Source organism: Dendrobates tinctorius, unplaced genomic scaffold (assembly GCF_039654945.1).
Source record: "Dendrobates tinctorius isolate UK_male_01 unplaced genomic scaffold, ASM3965494v1 ptg000062l, whole genome shotgun sequence".
Classification (NCBI taxonomy): Eukaryota; Metazoa; Chordata; class Amphibia; order Anura; family Dendrobatidae; genus Dendrobates; species Dendrobates tinctorius.
The window spans coordinates 23365760-23382849 of NW_027361730.1; the positions used below are offsets into that span (position 1 = coordinate 23365760).

Sequence of the window (17090 nt, forward strand, 5' to 3'; positions counted from 1 at the left end):
ACCTCACATCTAGATAAGTTCCTTAGTGGGTCTAGTTTTCAAAATGGGGTCATTTGTGGGGGGTTTCCACTGTTTAGGTACATTAGGGGCTCTCCAAAGGCAACATGACACCCGCAGACCATTCCATCAAAGTCTGCATTCCAAAACGTCACTACTTCCCTTCCGAGCCCCGACGTGTGCCCATACAGTCGTTTTCTCCCACATATGGGGTGTCAGCGTACTCAGGACAAATTGGACAACAACTTTTGGGGTCCAATTTCTCCTGGTACCCTTGGGAAAATAAAAAAATGGTGACTAAAAGATCATGTTTGTGGAAAAAATACAAATTTTTTATTTTCACGCCCGGGCATTATAACCTTCTGTGAAGCACTGGGGGTGTCAAAGTGCTCACCACACATCTAGATAAGTTCCTTAGGGGGTCTAGTTTCCAAAATGGTGTCATTTGTGGGGGGTTTCCACTGTTTTGGTACATCAGGGGTTTTCCAAACGCGACATGGTGTCCGATCTCAATTCCAGCCAAAAACATCAAATGGCGCTGCTTCCCTTCCGAGCTCTGCCATGCGCCCAAATAGTGGTTTACCCCCACATGTGGGGTATCGGCGTACTCAGGACAAATTGCACAATAACTTTTAGGGTCCTGTTACCCTTGGGAAAATAAAAATTGGGGTGAAAAGATCATTTTTGTGGAAAAAATATGATTTTTTAATTGTACCGCTGTACGTTATAAACTTCTGTAAAGCCCTTGTGGGTTCAAAGTTCTCACCACATATCTAGATAAGTTCCTTGGGGGGTCTAGTTTCCAAAATGGGGTCACTTGTAGGGGGTTTCCACTGTTTAGGTACATCAGGGGCTCTCCAAATGCGACATGGCGTCCGATCTGAATTCCAGCCAATTTTGCATTGAAAAAGTCAAACGGCGCTCCTTCCATTCTGAGCTCTGCCATGAACCGAAACAGTGGTTCCCCCCCACATATCAGGTATCTGCGTACTCAGGACAAATTGCACAATAACTTTTGCAGTCCAATTTCTCCTGTTACCCTTGGTAAAATAAAAAAAATTGAACCTGAAGTATTTTTTTTATGAAAAAAAGTTAGATGTTCATTTTTTTTTAAAAATATTCAAAAAAATTCCTGTGACGCACCTAAAGGGTTAATAAACTTCTTTAATGTGGTTTTGAGCACTTTAAGGGGTGCAGTTTTTAGAATGGTGTCACTTTTGGGTATTTTCTATCATATAGACCCCTCAAAGTGGCTTCAAATGTGATGTGGTCCTAAAAATAAAATGGTGTTGTAAAAATGAGAAATCGCTGGTCAACTTTTAACCCTTATAACTTACTAACAAAAAAAAATTTTGGTTCCAAAATTGTGCTGATGTAAAGTAAACATGTGGGAAATGTTAGTTATCAAGTTTTTTGTGTGCCGTATCTCTGTGATTTAAGGGCATAAAAATTCAAAGTTGGAAAATTGCGAAATTTTCAAAATTTTCGCCAAATTTCCGTTTTTCTCACAAATAAACGCAAGTTATTTGAATGAAATTTTACCACTAACATGAAGTACAATATGTCACGAGAAAACAATGTCAGAATCACCGGGATCCATGGAAGCGTTCCAGAGTTATGACCTCATAAAGGTACAGTGGTCAGAATTGTAAAAATTGGCCCGGTCATGAACGTGCAAACCACCCTTGGGCGTGAAGGGGTTAAAATGGCCAGAAAAAAAGGACTTTCATGTGAAACTCGGCAGTCTATTCTTGTTCTTAAAATTGAAGGCTATTCCATGTGAGAAATTGCCAAGAAACTGAAGGTTTCCTACAACGGTGTATACTACTCCCTTCAGAGGAGAGCACAAACGGGCTCTAACCAGAGTGTAAAGAGAAGTGGGAGGTCTTGCTGCACAACTGAGCAACAAGACAAGTACATTAGAGTCTGTAGTTTAAGAAATCGACACCTCACAGGTCCTCAACTTGCAGCTTCATTAAGTAGTACACGCAAAACGCCAGTGTCAACATTTACAGTGAAGAGGCGACTCCGGGATGCTGGCCTTCAGGGCAGAGTGGCAAAGAAAAAGTCATATCTGAGACTGGCTCATAAAAGGAAAAGATTAATATGGGCAAAAGAACACAGACATTGGAGAAAGGAAGACTGGAAAAAAGTGTTATGGACAGATGAATCCAAGTTTGAGGTGTTTAGATCACACAGAAGAACATATATGAGACGCAGAACAACGGAAAAGATGCTGGAAGAGTACCTGACGCCATCTGTCAAGCATGGTGGAGGTAAAGTGATGGTCTGGGGTTGCTTTGGTGCTGGTAAAGTGGGAGATTTGTACAAGGTAAAAGGGATTTTGAATAAGGAAGGCTATCACTCCATGTTGCAACGCCATGTCATTCCCTGTGGACAGCGCTTGATTGGAGCCAATTTCATCCTACAACAGGACAAAGACCCAAAGCACACCTCCAAGTTATGCAAGAACTATTTGGGGAAGAAGCAGGCAGCTGTATTCTATCTGTAATGGAGTGGCCAGCGCAGTCACCAGATCTCAAACCCATTGAGCTGTTGTGGGAGCAGCTTGACCGTCTGGTATGCAAAAAGTGCCCATCAAGCCAAACCAACTTGTGGGAGGGGCTTCTGGAAACATGGGGTGAAATTTCTTCAGATTACCTCAGCAAATTAACTGCTAGAATGCCAAAGGTCTGCAATGCTGGAATTGCTACAAAGGGAGCATCCTTTGACGAAAGCAAAGTTTGAAGGAGAAAATTATTATTTCAAATTAAAATCTTTTTTTCGAACCTTGTCAATGTCTGGACTAGATTTTAAATTCTTTTGGCAACTCATTTGATTACTAAAAGTACGAGTTTTCATGGAAAACAGAAAATTATCTGGGTGACCCCAAACTTTGGAACGGTAGTGTAGATTAATTCTTTCTCCACGTACAGCCTCTTTTCCACCTCCCCTTTGCCTTTTAAACTAAACATTATCTCCTGAGGGAGGGAAAAAATAACTCCAATCCTTCTTGGTCAAAGCTAGATGGACAGCAAGCAAAGTGTGATGATAGGTTGCATATTTAAAGTGTAACTATTGTTTTAATTTTTTATTTTAGAAATCAATAGTACATGGGAAAATAAGGAACTTTGTAATAGGTCTCATCAGAGAAATCTGCTTATTTCTCCTCCTGGACTCATTTTTCATTCTCAGTTCACAGGTAAAATCTGTATTCAGTGAAGACAGATTCTTAAATTACTTAGAGAGAATTTAATCTAGAGTAACGGTCAATCCTCTCTGTAGTGAAGGAGGGAAGGCGCTAGAAGCAAAGCACTGTCTGCATTGAATCTTACTGGTACCAACTGCCATCTCTTATCTAAGGGGGAAATCTGTTTTCACCTAATACAGATTTCACCTGTGAATTAAGAATTTTAAGAGTGCTGTTCTTTGTTAAGATGCTTTACAAAGTGTACTGTTTATTTTTTAAATAAAAATTAAAACGGATGTTACTGTTTAAAACTGTGAGTAGAGAAGGAGTTAGGACTACTCAGCTCAGTGAGAGACGGGCAGATGCAGCTGCAGGCAACTGTTTTATCTCATTGTAGTGCTTGATTCACAGCAACACAGATCAGTACCTTCTGTATATTGTCACCTATGCACCTGCTTCTGTCTGTGTGCGAAATGAGTGACTTCAGCGTGCTCAAAAAATGTTTGAGTCCCCACAGTTGCAATGTCTCGCGACTATTCGACATCCGCAACACATGCAGGAATTGCCTAACAAACAGGCAGTCCCTGCATGTATTATGGCTGTTTAAGACCCACGATACATGCAGACGCGGGGACTCGAACATATTTTTCGAGCCCGCTGAAGACATTCAGTTAGCACCTGAGCATGGTCTGATAATGCCTTCTGTTATAACGCCTTATCTGAGCATGTTCGCTCATCACTAGTAGCTACCTGTAGGTTATGTGTTTTGCTTAGTAATTTGGAATTCTAACTAGTAGACAACAGTGAAACCACTCATGTAGAAATCCTAACGGGTACCTCCAGTTACCTCTAGCCAAACTTTATGGACTTTCCAGAAAAAGTAGGTAGTCATACCTAGGTAACTGTATGAGGAGAGGCTTGCGGGCGTCATAGTTTGCCCAGGATAAATTACAACCCTCTTCGTGCTGCACCTCCCAGCAGCCCATCTAAACTTCTAAGGTATACTTTTGACTCTTAAAAGTGCACTAAGGCCAAATAATATATTATTTTAATATTTACCTGAATGCCATCTGTGGCCTGTGAACAGTAGTACTGGGGAAACAATGACTGTAACTTTACTGATGGGATATCTTATGTCTGCCCCAACAAATTAATTTGAGATTGATGTTTGCAGTTTTCTATTACAGACTTAGCGTCACACTGATTGCAATATTACACTAATCATTAGATGAAGTGATCTTTCTTCCTCTCTTTGGCAGCTGGATTGTACCGTACTGTTCAGGCTCACCGCAACCAGGGTCGACGAGATGGCGTATCTTTGCAGCAGGAACCTGGAGCACTGTATGACCTCAATCTGGATGAGGAACTAGAAATTGATCTCGATGAGGAAGCCATGGAGGCAATGTTTGGACAAGACCTTGCAAGCGACAATGATATTCTGGGAATGTGGATCCCAGAGGTACTGGATTGGCCAACTTGGGTGTGTGACGGCAGCTGGAGCTGCTCTCATCTCTGCTCTAATTCCTCTCCCCTTGCTTTTTACCCCAGCATGAGATCAAGAGCATTGATGCATGCAGCTTCCAGCTACAGCATCTAAGATTGTAATTAGAAGTATTTCCTAGTGGTGACTGGTAACTAAACAAGCTGCCTGTCATTTCTAGTGGATGTTTTCCAATTTAGGGGGAGGGGGGTCTCTCCTAATTCGATATGACCTAGTAACTCTCTTAACTTAGCTTTTCATCAGTGAAAGATGATTATGATTTATCTTTTTTTTTTTTTTTTTTTTTTTTTTTTAAAGCTCCCTTATTAGCTCCTCCGTGCTGAGCAGATGGTGGACAACTTTAGCAGCTTCTGTTTTATATAAAAATGGTACACCTTATTGAATTACATGCTATAAAAAAAAGCAATGTAGAGCTGTAACTTACAGCACATGAAATGATCAAAGTTCACTCTCTACTTTTACTGGATTTAAGTGATCCATTATATAATGGTCTTTTAACCCTTTTACTGTCAGGGGTTTCATAGACTTTTTTTTTTTACATTTGACATGCACAAATAACATCTGTATTATATATAAAAAAAAAAATATATATGTATTTATCCCCCCAGTTCCATAATCATAGAATTGTAGAGTTGGACGGGACCTCCTGGGCCATCTGGTCCTGCCCCCTGCTCAAAGCAGGATTCGCTAAATCATCCCAGACAGATGTCTGTTCAGCCTCTGTTTGAAGACTTCTATTGAAGGAGAACTCACCACCTCTCGTGGCAGCCTGTTCCACTCATTGATCACCCTCACTGTCAAAAAGTTTTTTCTAATATGCGTCTCCTCCCATTCAGTTTCATCCCATTGCTTCTAGTCTTTCCTTGCGCAAATGAGAATAAAGATGATCCTTCTACAATGTGACAGCCCTTGAGATATTTGTAGACAGTTATTAAGTCTCCTCTCAGTCTTCTCTTCTGCAAGCTAAACATTCCCATATCCTGTAACCGTTCTTCATAAGACAGGGTTTGCAGACAGGTCACCATTCTGGTCGCGCTTTTCTGAACTTCCTCCAGTTTGTTGGTGTCTTGTGAAAATGCTTCTCTGCACCTCAGTCAATTAATTATTTGCATTTTTTGTTAGGACACACTTTACTATAAGATGCACGGTACATGCACACTCAGTTCTACTGTGTATACACAAACAGCTCCGCTTCAGCTCTATTACATACATACACACCCACACAGCTCTATTACATGCACAAACACAGTTCTGCTACACACTACACACACCTCTAGTATATACTGTACAAACACAGCCCTCTGCTATATAGACATAAAGACAGCTCGGCCACATCTACTCTACACATACACATACACACACACACACACACACACACACACACACACACACACACACCCCTTCAGCTTACTATGACCTTCACATCACTAAAGGTGTATTAATGCTGCAGCTCTGCTACATTAGCACACATGCTGCAGTTCTGCTACAATAGCACACATGCTGCAGCTCTGCTACAATAGCACACATGCTGCAGCTCTGCTACAATAGCGCACATGCTGCAGCCCTGCTACAATAGCGCACATGCTGCAGCTCTGCTACAATAGCGCACATGCCGCAGCTCTGCTACAATAGCGCACATGCCGCAGCTCTGCTACAATAGCGCACATGCCGCAGCTCTGCTACAATAGCGCACATGCCGCAGCTCTGCTACAATAGCGCACATGCCGCAGCTCTGCTACAATAGCGCACATGCCGCAGCTCTGCTACAATAGCGCACATGCCGCAGCTCTGCTACAATAGCGCACATGCCGCAGCTCTGCTACAATAGCGCACATGCCGCAGCTCTGCTACAATAGCGCACATGCCGCAGCTCTGCTACAATAGCGCACATGCCGCAGCTCTGCTACAATAGCGCACATGCCGCAGCTCTGCTACAATAGCGCACATGCCGCAGCTCTGCTACAATAGCGCACATGCCGCAGCTCTGCTACAATAGCGCACATGCCGCAGCTCTGCTACAATAGCGCACATGCCGCAGCTCTGCTACAATAGCGCACATGCCGCAGCTCTGCTACAATAGCGCACATGCCGCAGCTCTGCTACAATAGCGCACATGCCGCAGCTCTGCTACAATAGCGCACATGCCGCAGCTCTGCTACAATAGCACACATGCCGCAGCTCTGCTACATTAGCACACCACGACTATGTCGACAATCAAACACACAAAACGCATTCATACTTTGTGTACATTACCACATTTTAGAGTCCCTTCCAGACATGTAACTGATGACATGACCTGAAGGTCTTTCAACTAGTCAGGATGTGCAGCTTTAGTAGTGATTTACTGGTAGCTGTCTCTCCTGCCTTTTCCAGATCAGACTGATCAATGTCGGGCTAGTGAAGAGAACTGTGCCGCTGTATAGTTCTTCCAGTGACCAGGATGGATGATGTCAGTGTTCACCTCCATCATAGGAAGCTGCCTCTGGACTATAAAAAAAAAAAAAAAAAAAAAAAAATTTTTAACAAGACTCTACTGTATTTTTAAAAAGTATATTTTGTAGGCCCCAAAAAATGGTTAATGAATTGGCATATATTGACAAATACTTGCTTTATTTTTATTGCCTCTTTTGCACTTGTGCACCATTTTTTTTACAATAGAAACTAGGGCATCATTTCAATAAGCTTTAAAATTTCACACAGTACATCTTCAAATTGCCCAGAAAGAGAGCATAGACAGACTTTGTACTCTTCTATTGTACTGGAGTATAATTCATTGTGCAAACCTTTTTGGTGATATTTCCAAAATGAAACTAAGAAAAATGATGCTAAAAAAGACAAAAACTAACGAATTAAGTCCCCAAAAAAATGACTATAAGGCTATGGTCGCACGACCATATGAACAATTGGTCCGATTTTCATCCACAAAAGTCGGAGAATTTTTCTCACTTATTATCCATGTGCAGTTCGTTTTTTGCAGCAACCGCTATTAATCATTTACAAGACCCTTTACAGATTTACAGCTTCCTATGTTATCGAATTGCAGTGTATCCATAAAAATAGGATGCTTTACAATGGCTCTTTAAGGCATCTGATTTTTTTCCTCACATCCAATATTTTTTGAGAAAAATCATACATGCTGCTATTTTTTTCACATGCATATTCGGACGGGGAAACAAAAATGGTTTATCTGCACTACCCCACTGGTCCGTTTGCCATAGGTTTTTTTTTTTTTTTAATCGGAGAACATTCAGATCGAAAATACAGTTGTGTGTAGGAGCACTTAGAAGCATTTTTAGAATCATTATTTTTTATTACAGACAAAGGCACTAAACGCAGGATGAATCTGTATCTTTTTTGTTTAATATATATAATATAATATACCTTTATGGCTGGAGTAACACTTAAGGTTCCCATAGACAGTTTAAATTATGCAGAATTCATATCTACCATGTATGTCTAATTCAATATGCACAACATTCACTAAATTATGTGAATTCGAGACCCAAACTCCTGCCTATCAACATCTGTCTTATGGAGTGTGGTTGGGGTCAAGAGGTCCTTTTGCATAAGAGGACAAGGGAGTGCTTTAAAAAAATCCTGATTCACTCCTATGGATTGCTGTAATAAGAGGCAGTTGACTCTCGCATGCTGATCTTCCATGCTGTCACTTGTAGCCCTCCCCTCCACACCTCTGGGGGAGAATATGCCCCATGACAACAAAGGATTGGGAATATTAAAATCCAGCATAACGATCCTTCTTTACCCAACAGCCTGTCACATAAGAAAAGATGGGTCACTACTAGTGATGAGTGAACGTGCTCGAATAAGGTCTTATCTGAGTATTCTCGTGTGTTAGCCAAGTGTCTTCAGTGTGCTCAGATAGTATGTTCGGGTCCTCGCGAATGTTCGACAGTTGCAACACATGTAGGGATTGCCTGTTTGTTAGACCATCCCTGTATGTGTTGCGGCTGTTGAACATCCGCCAGATTTGCAGGCGCAGGGATCCGAACATATTATTCCAGCACGCCGAAGACACTCTGTTAACACATGAGCATGGTCGGACAACACCTTATCCTATAACCCTTTATCCCAGCACATTCGCTCATCGTCATTACTAAATACAAATTGTTGACAGTTTTGTGTATGAACATTTTGATACAGAACTGGAAAGTGAGGACGTTGTACCCCCTTCCATCCTGTCCGCCGGCCATTGCGCTGCAGCTAGATTCTTAATAGCATTCGAAAACTGAGACTTTGATCTTTATTTTCATCATGATCTAAGCCCTTACCCCTATATTCAAAATAATAAGTTATGATATATCGCACTCATTAACGGCAGTAAAAGGGTTAACTCGTACTTCTCTAAGTTTGAATTGGCATATAGACTAGTGTTTTTTTTCCTACAGCTGTCCATGTACTCTGCCACCCTCTGCATGCTAATTGTTGATGATCTTATCCCTATCTGTTGTATATGGAAAGTGTTGCTTACTTAACACTATGGAGTACTTTGAGTGTTTGGCTCTGCTTCGGCCTTGCTTGTCCTTGTAGCCACCATTTTCAGTAATGTTCATACCTAGAGAAAAGTTGTGTTTCTTTTACAGCACGTCTGTGAAACCGACGAGAGAGAAGAGGTGGTAATCTGTGAACTATGTGAGGCTAGCGTGCTGAGCTTCAATCAACACATGAAGAGGTATCATCCTGGCTGCGGGCACAGTGCCAACCGGCAGGGGTACCGTAGTAATGGCTCTTATGTGGATGGCTGGTTTGGAGGAGAATGTGGCAGTGGGAATCCATACTATCTGTTATGTGGCAGCTGCCATGAAAAGTATTTGAGTCTGAAGAGCAAGCGAAAGGCTGCATCATCAGACAAGTAAGACTTTTATGGCTACTATTTGATGAAAATCTGAAATGTAAAACTGCTGCGTCCTTAAGTGGGTTTTTTTTATATTGTATATTTTTGTATTTGTTTTAAAACAATCCACTTATTCAAGACGAAAAGAAAGGATTTACATTCCATATTTAAATAAAAAGTATGGTGCCCTTCCTACCTACATCGACTACTATCCAGAGTGCCACAGCACTGTGAACTTAAAGAATCATCCCTTCTCTGACTGTCTCGCAAGTCTACGGGATAACCATATAGAAAGGGTTATCATTTCAAATGTCTTTAGGTTGTGACTTGGACGAAGTGATAACACACATGTTCGGTTATTCCATTCACTACGCAGGCAATAAAAACGATGGAATGATGCCTATATGGATCTTGATGCTTCTGATATGTTTAAAGGGAATATGTTTAAAGGGAAACTACAGCAAACAGCCCAATAAGTGATAAATCTCTGGAATCTGGAAGAGGGTCTCTGTCTCTATTTACTCTGTCGCCTAATTGGGGGACTCAGAACCTTGGGTGAAATGCTGCTGTCCACTAGGAGGCGACACTATGCATAATCTGAAAAAGATTAACTTTGGCTCCTCCTCTGCAGTATACACCCCTGGACGGCGTCAGCCTTCTCCAGTTTTTGCTTAGTGTCGCAAGGAGGCACACCTTTTTTCTTCCGTTTTTTTCCTTTTTTTCACGGAAATACAGATGAAGAAAAGTGGGTCTCCAGCGAGACTCCCGGCATGGCTCCCTCCTCGGTCCCCTATCAGGGGTACCCGGTTGAGGTCGAGGTGGTTTTTCCCCATGTCGCTCCCTCCCCAGTCCCTCGGGTCCTGGTTCGAGGTCGAGACCCCCCTCCCTCCCCAACCCCTTTAAGGGGTCTGGGTTGAGGTTGAGGCGAGGATGAAGACCCCCTGACGGTGACAGACGCACACTCCCTAATCCCCTGCAGGGGGTATTAGGTTGAGACGCCTCAGGTAGGGTCGGAGATCAGGCAGCATTCCGCAGCTTCCAGGGACCCCAGGCCGGCTGAGGGATTCTGTTGGGGCCGGGGGAGGGTGCGGACTGGATGGCACAGCAGAGACAGGGTTTTTCTGCGTCCCTGTCTCTGCAACAGCAGCGGCTCCATAGCGCTTCAGGGGCACCCCATACAAAAACCGCTGCCCCTGCTACCCCCACCGCTATCCAGTCGACCATTCTGGGGGGGCCTGGTACAAGTCCGCCCCCCCCCCCGGACTACCGCGCCGCTCTGGAGCCCTCCTGGGCATCAGGCTTCTAATTTAGGCCGCGGCTTCGGCCTAGCTGAAGCCGCCGCCTTTTCCCCGCCCCCTGGATGACCAAAATGACACGCTGGAGTGTCATAGAAGGGGCGGATTGAGGCAGAAAGGGCGCGTTTTTACACAGCCCAGCGCGCCCTTTTCAGCTCTCCGCCCCCTCCTCCCTCTCCTCAGAGCCCCGGTGGCCATTTTTTTCTGGATGAGATCCAGGAGAGGAGCATCACAGCGGTCTCCGGGGGGCACAGAACTTGGATCTGTCGGCGCTGGACCTAGGGGCACACCGGTGGGGTAAGCTCACAGCTGGGTTCTCATTACTCAGCTGTGAATCTATACTTCCTATAAGGCTTTCTGTGGGTTCCCTCTGTGTAGCCACCCCTGTACGATCCCTTATAGCCAGCCTCTGTGCACTATGCCGGGCTCAAGGAAGAGAACCAGGCAGGAATGTTTCTATGCATTCTGTACAGCCTGCAAAGCCACGCTCCCTAGTGGCAGCACGTATCCGCACTGCCGGGACTGCATCCAGAATTCTGGGTCACAACCCCAGGGAGTCCCTACTGACGCTTCAGTGTCACAGGCCACGCCGGAATGGGCAACTCAGATGTCTCAGTCTATGTCACAGTCCATAGACAACCTAACTGCTACATTACTGCAAGCTCTGCAGAGTCGGGCCCCGGCTATGGACGGTACACAGCAAACGGACAGCTTGTCTCAGGAACATGCTGCTTCCGACTCTCACAGACGTAAGCGGACCCACAGGTCTCGATCACCTAAGTCGCACTATAGCACAAGGTCGTCCCCCTCTAGGGAGAGACAGCGTCATTCCAGGTCTCCTAGGCAGTCTCCTGTCACAGACAGACAGTGCAATTTACCACAGAGATCCCCCATCACAGAAGACCCCCGCCCCAGGTCACCCTCCAGGGATCACCTTAGCGAGGCACAGGATTCGGAGGGCATTTGTGACTCCGACTCAGATAATGAAACGGTCAGGTCCGTGGTACCTTCTCCCCCTAGCAATACAGCGCTAGTTGAGGACATAATTTCTGCCATTCATCGGGTGCTAAAAATTCCAGAGTCGCCCCCGGAAGTCCCAGAACATAGGATTTGCTTCGAAAGTGTTCAAAAACCACCTAAGGTCTTCCCTAATCACGATGAGTTTGAGAAAATACTTACCAAACAGTTTGCGCAGCCTGACAAAAAATTCGCTAATCGCAAATATTTGGAAGCGAAGTACCCCTTCCCACAGAAAGACACCAAACAATGGACAGATCCACCTGAAGTGGACCCTCCGGTTTCTAGGCTAGCAGCGCAGACTTTACTCTCTCTGCCGGATAGCTCAACCCTCAGGGACGCAGCAGACCGGCAAGTAGAACGCATGGCTCGTTCTATTTTCGAAGCGGCAGGTGCCTCTCTGGGCCCTGCATTTGCTTCAGTTTGGGCAGCCAAGGCCATCCTGGCTTGGGCCAAAAAACTACAGGAGGGTCTTCAGGCTTCAAATCCTGAACTCTCGGACCAAGCGGTCCAGATGGCAGTGGTAGCAGACTACATGATTCATGCAGCCCTGGATTCCGCCAGAGGTGTAGCGGGAATAGCATCTAACGCCATCACGATCCGACGCATCCTCTGGCTGTGATAATGGAAAGCGGATGCGGCCTCAAAAAAGTCCCTCACGCGACTTCCGTATTTTACTGGAAGACTTTTCGGCGAAAAGTTGGACACCATGATAGCCAATGCCACGGGGGGTAAGAGTACCTCTCTCCCTCAACTAAAACCGAAACGCACGTTTAAACGAAGAAACCAGACGCGATTCCGATCCTTTCGGAATTCCTCAGGCTGGTCTGTTTCGCGGCCAGTGCAAAACCGCAACCGTTCTCCACGCAGAGACAACCCACGGACGCAGCAGCGACCGGACAGGGCTTGGCAGTCGAAAGCAGGCCAAGCGAAACCCAAGGGAGGAAAACCTCAGAACTTCACTTCATCATGACTCGAGACCTCCGGAAGACACCCCACCAGTAGGTGGCCGACTTTTACTCTTTCAGCAAGTCTGGCTGCCTATTACAGAAGACAGGTGGGTCAGGGAAATAGTGTCTTCCGGATACAAGATAGAGTTCACTTCCGTTCCACCGAACCGGTTCTTCCTTTCTGTTCCTCCAACACCACCAGAAAAGGCTCGTGTTTTCTACCAAGCGGTTTCCTCTCTCCTTCAATCAGGAGTTGTGGTGCCGGTTCCCGCGAACGAGAGATTCCGAGGATTCTACTCAAATTTGTTCGTAGTCCCCAAGAAAGGAGGCGGCGTCCGACCCATACTGGACCTAAAACAGCTCAACAATTGCGTACGGGTCCGTCATTTCCGCATGGAGTCCCTCCGGTCCATCATTGCATCCATGGAGCAGGGAGAATACCTCGCCTCCATAGACATACAGGATGCGTATCTCCACATACCAATTGCTCCCGCCCACCAAAGGTTTCTCAGGTTCGCGGTCAACCAAAACCACTACCAGTTTGTCGCCCTTCCGTTCGGACTCGCCACGGCTCCAAGAACGTTCACCAAAGTCATGGCGGCCACCATGGACGTCCTGCACTCAAGAGGCATCCTAGTCGTCCCGTACCTGGACGACCTCCTCGTCAAGTCTCCCACTTTCAAAGACTGCGAGGTAAGTGTCTCAATCACTCTAGACACTCTGAGTCGCCTGGGATGGCTAGTCAACCTACAGAAATCGTCGACCATCCCAACTCGGACTCTAACATTCCTGGGAATGGTATTCGACACCGCCAGGGGCCTGGTGCTCCTTCCCAAGGACAAGACATTGGCCATCCTTCTGGGAGTTCGCACACTCCTTCGCAGTCCTCCTCGATCTCTCCGGTTTGCCATGAGAGTCCTCGGCCGGATGGCAGCAGCAATAGAGGCAGTGCCATTTGCCCAGTTTCACCTCAGGGTCCTTCAACTAGCCATACTCAGATCTTGGGACAGGAACCCCTTCTCCCTCGACAGGGAGTTCAGGTTGACGTCATCAACCAGGAGGTCCCTGCATTGGTGGCTCAAACCAACCTCGCTTACACGAGGGAAGCCATTCCTCTCAGGACAATGGAAGATCCTGACTACCGATGCAAGCCTGACAGGCTGGGGGGCGGTGCACCTACATCACAGGGCAAGTGGTCACCGAGGGAAGTGACATTGCCCATCAATGTTCTGGAAATCAGGGCCATTCTCTTGGCACTGAGAGCCTTTCATCACTTGCTTGCAGCCTCGCACATACGGATACAGTCGGACAATGCCACGGCTGTGGCATACGTGAACCACCAAGGCGGGACCCGCAGCGCCCAGGCGATGAGAGAAATGGCTCATATCCTCCGCTGGGCGGAAGACACAAGGTCGGTACTTTCTGCGGTACACATTCCGGGTGTAGAAAACTGGGAAGCCGACTTCCTCAGCAGGCAAGGAATGGACTCGGGGAGTGGTCTCTCCATCCCGAGATTTTTTACCAGATCTGTCAACGCTGGGGAACCCCGGATGTGGACCTAATGGCATCCCATCTCAATACCAAGGTTCCCAATTTCATGGCCAGGACACACGACCCGCGGTCGCTCGGAGTGGATGCCCTGGTCCAGGACTGGTCCCAGTTCCGACTCCTGTACATTTTTCCACCCCTCCCCCTAATCGCCAGGGTCGTGAGGAAGATCAAGCAAGAGGGAGTTCCGACCATCCTCATCGCGCCAGACTGGCCCAGACGTACTTGGTACGCCGACATCGTCCAACTTACGGCAGACGCCCCCTGGCGTCTACCCGACCGCCACGACCTTCTGTCTCAAGGTCCGTTCTTCCACCAGAATTCAGGGGCTCTCAATTTGACGGCATGGCCCTTGAAACCTGGATTCTAACCCAGGCAGGTTTTTCACCAGCAGTCATTACAACTATGATCAGGGCAAGGAAGCCTGCCTCCGCCAAGCTCTATTATCGTACCTGGAGAGCTTTCTTTTCTTGGTGCGAATCTCATGGACAAGTCCCACTCCCTTATTCCCTCCCGAAGGTACTAGGTTTTCTTCAATCGGGCCTAGATGCCAAGCTATCCTTAAGTTCGCTTAAGAGTCAGGTGTCGGCGCTTTCAGTCCTTTTTCAAAAGCGCATTGCTATTAAACCGCAAGTAAGGACTTTCATCCAGGGAGTTTCCCGATTGGTTCCTCCCTACAAACGTCCGCTGGATACGTGGGACCTCAATCTGGTCCTGACATCATTGCAAGCTTCACCCTTCGAACCTCTTAGAGGAGTTCCACTCTCCATTCTGTCTCAAAAAGTGGTTTTTTCTAGTGGCGATCACCTCGTTACGCAGAGTGTCGGAATTGTCAGCACTTTCCTGCAGACGGCCTTTCCTAGCCTTTCACCAGGACAAGGTGGTTCTCCGCACGGTACCATCCTTCCTTCCGAAGGTTGTGTCCAACTTTCACCTTAATGAAGAGATTTCACTGCCTTCCCTTTGCCCGGTTCCGGTTCATAGAGTGGAGAAGGCTCTGCATACGCTTGACCTCGTCAGAGCATTGCGAATTTACGTGTCCAGGACTGCACCTTTCCGGAAATCTGATTCCCTCTTCATTCTTCCGGAAGGTAGTCGCAAGGGGTTGCCGGCTTCCAAGGCTACCCTTGCCAGGTGGATCAGGTCCACCATACATGAGGCCTACCGACTTAACAGTTCCCCTCTTCCGGCCGGTATCACGGCGCACTCTACACGGGCAGTAGGGGCCTCCTGGGCCATTTGGCATCAGGCTTCGGCACAACAAGTGTGCAAGGCGGCCACTTGGACTAGCCTACACACGTTTACGAAACACTACAGTGTTCATACCCAGTCCTCAGCGGCTGCGAGCCTGGGTAGACTGGTTCTGCAGGCGGCAGTACCCCAAGTCTAGGGGACTGTCAGCACAATATTCGTCCACTGCTTCCCACCCAGGGACTGCTTTGGGATGTCCCAAGGTTCTGTGTCCCCCAATTAGGCGACAGAGTAAAGGAGATTTTTGTGTACTCACCGTAAAATCTCTTTCTCTTAGCCTTTAATTGGGGGACACAGCTCCCACCCTGTTGCCCTTACGGGCCGTTGTTTCCTGTTGAGTTCTCATATTGTTCTTTGAGCTCGTACATAGTAGCCTTCTTACAGGCATGGTTATGTTATTTGGTTACGTTCCTCCTTATGCTTTGGCACAAAACTGGAGAAGGCTGACGCCGTCCAGGGGTGTATACTGCAGAGGAGGAGCCAAAGTTAATCTTTTTCAGATTATGCATAGTGTCGCCTCCTAGTGGACAGCAGCATGACACCCAAGGTTCTGTGTCCCCCAATTAAAGGCTAAGAGAAAGAGATTTTACAGTGAGTACACAAAAATCTCCTTTTTTGCTCTTCTGAGATTAGCTGGCTAAAACCTGGTGACAGATTTCCTTTAAATGAAGTGGGAATAAGATTGGTGAGCTCTGTTGGGCATCATTTTTAAAATCTGTACTCCTAATCATGAAAGAATGGCTTGATGTAAAAAAGAAATTCCAGAAAACCCTTTTAGTTATGGGAATTTGATTAGGCATTGGAACATTAGGAATTAGTGTTAAGGTACTGTCACACTTGGGCTGGTTTCACATTAGCGCTTTTTAAGCGCACGCACGGCCGGGGGTAGCTCCGCCCCCGAGCCGGCTCTCTGCCCGGCGTGCCCGCCCCTTGCTTGTAGCGCTGCCTCCTAGCGCACAGCGGCGCCTGCGATCGGCGCACCCTATCTTTTGCATAGGGTGCGCAGATCGTGCGCAGGCCTTGCGCTATTTGCGCTTTGACCTGCGCTGCGCACTTTTGACGGTGCGCCGTGCGCGCCAAAATCAAACTTTTCGGATTTTGGCGCGCAGCCGAGAAACTGCCCAGTCCGTTCTCGCACGATCAGCGATAACCAGCGGGGGAGCGGTCGGAGGTAAGTATCAGACATAGCGATATCGCTAGCAATATCGCTATAACGTCACAAAAACCAGTGACGTTATAGCGATATTGCTAGCGATATCGCTTAGTGTGACGGGCCCTTTAGTCTTTTATTATGCGACCACTACCTAAATGACTGCTCTTCATATGACATGTGATGCAAGAAGCTGATGACCCATTCTGTGCTCTAGGTACAAAGGACATGCTCCTGACTTAATTGGCAAACAAGACAGTGTCTATGAAGGTAAAATATATCCTCTTCCTTACATATTACATCCACAGTCTAACAACCTAGCATTGATCTAAGTGGTTT

At 46.4% G+C, this 17090-nt stretch overlaps 1 protein-coding gene across 5 annotated transcripts in view; it reads left to right on the forward strand.

Moving 5' to 3' along the window:
• HERC1 (HECT and RLD domain containing E3 ubiquitin protein ligase family member 1) overlaps positions 1–17090 on the forward strand; it is a 341682-nt gene that overhangs the window by 224055 nt on the left and 100537 nt on the right. For 4 of the 5 annotated variants that reach the window (XM_073579381.1, XM_073579385.1, XM_073579382.1 and 1 more), the window contains exons 45-47: positions 4447–4667; positions 9290–9558; positions 16969–17021. In XM_073579381.1, coding sequence (XP_073435482.1) covers positions 4447–4667; positions 9290–9558; positions 16969–17021 — 543 coding nt within the window. The remainder of the gene's footprint in view (positions 1–4446; positions 4668–9289; positions 9559–16968; positions 17022–17090) is intronic. The other variant, XM_073579383.1, reaches the window with a different exon arrangement.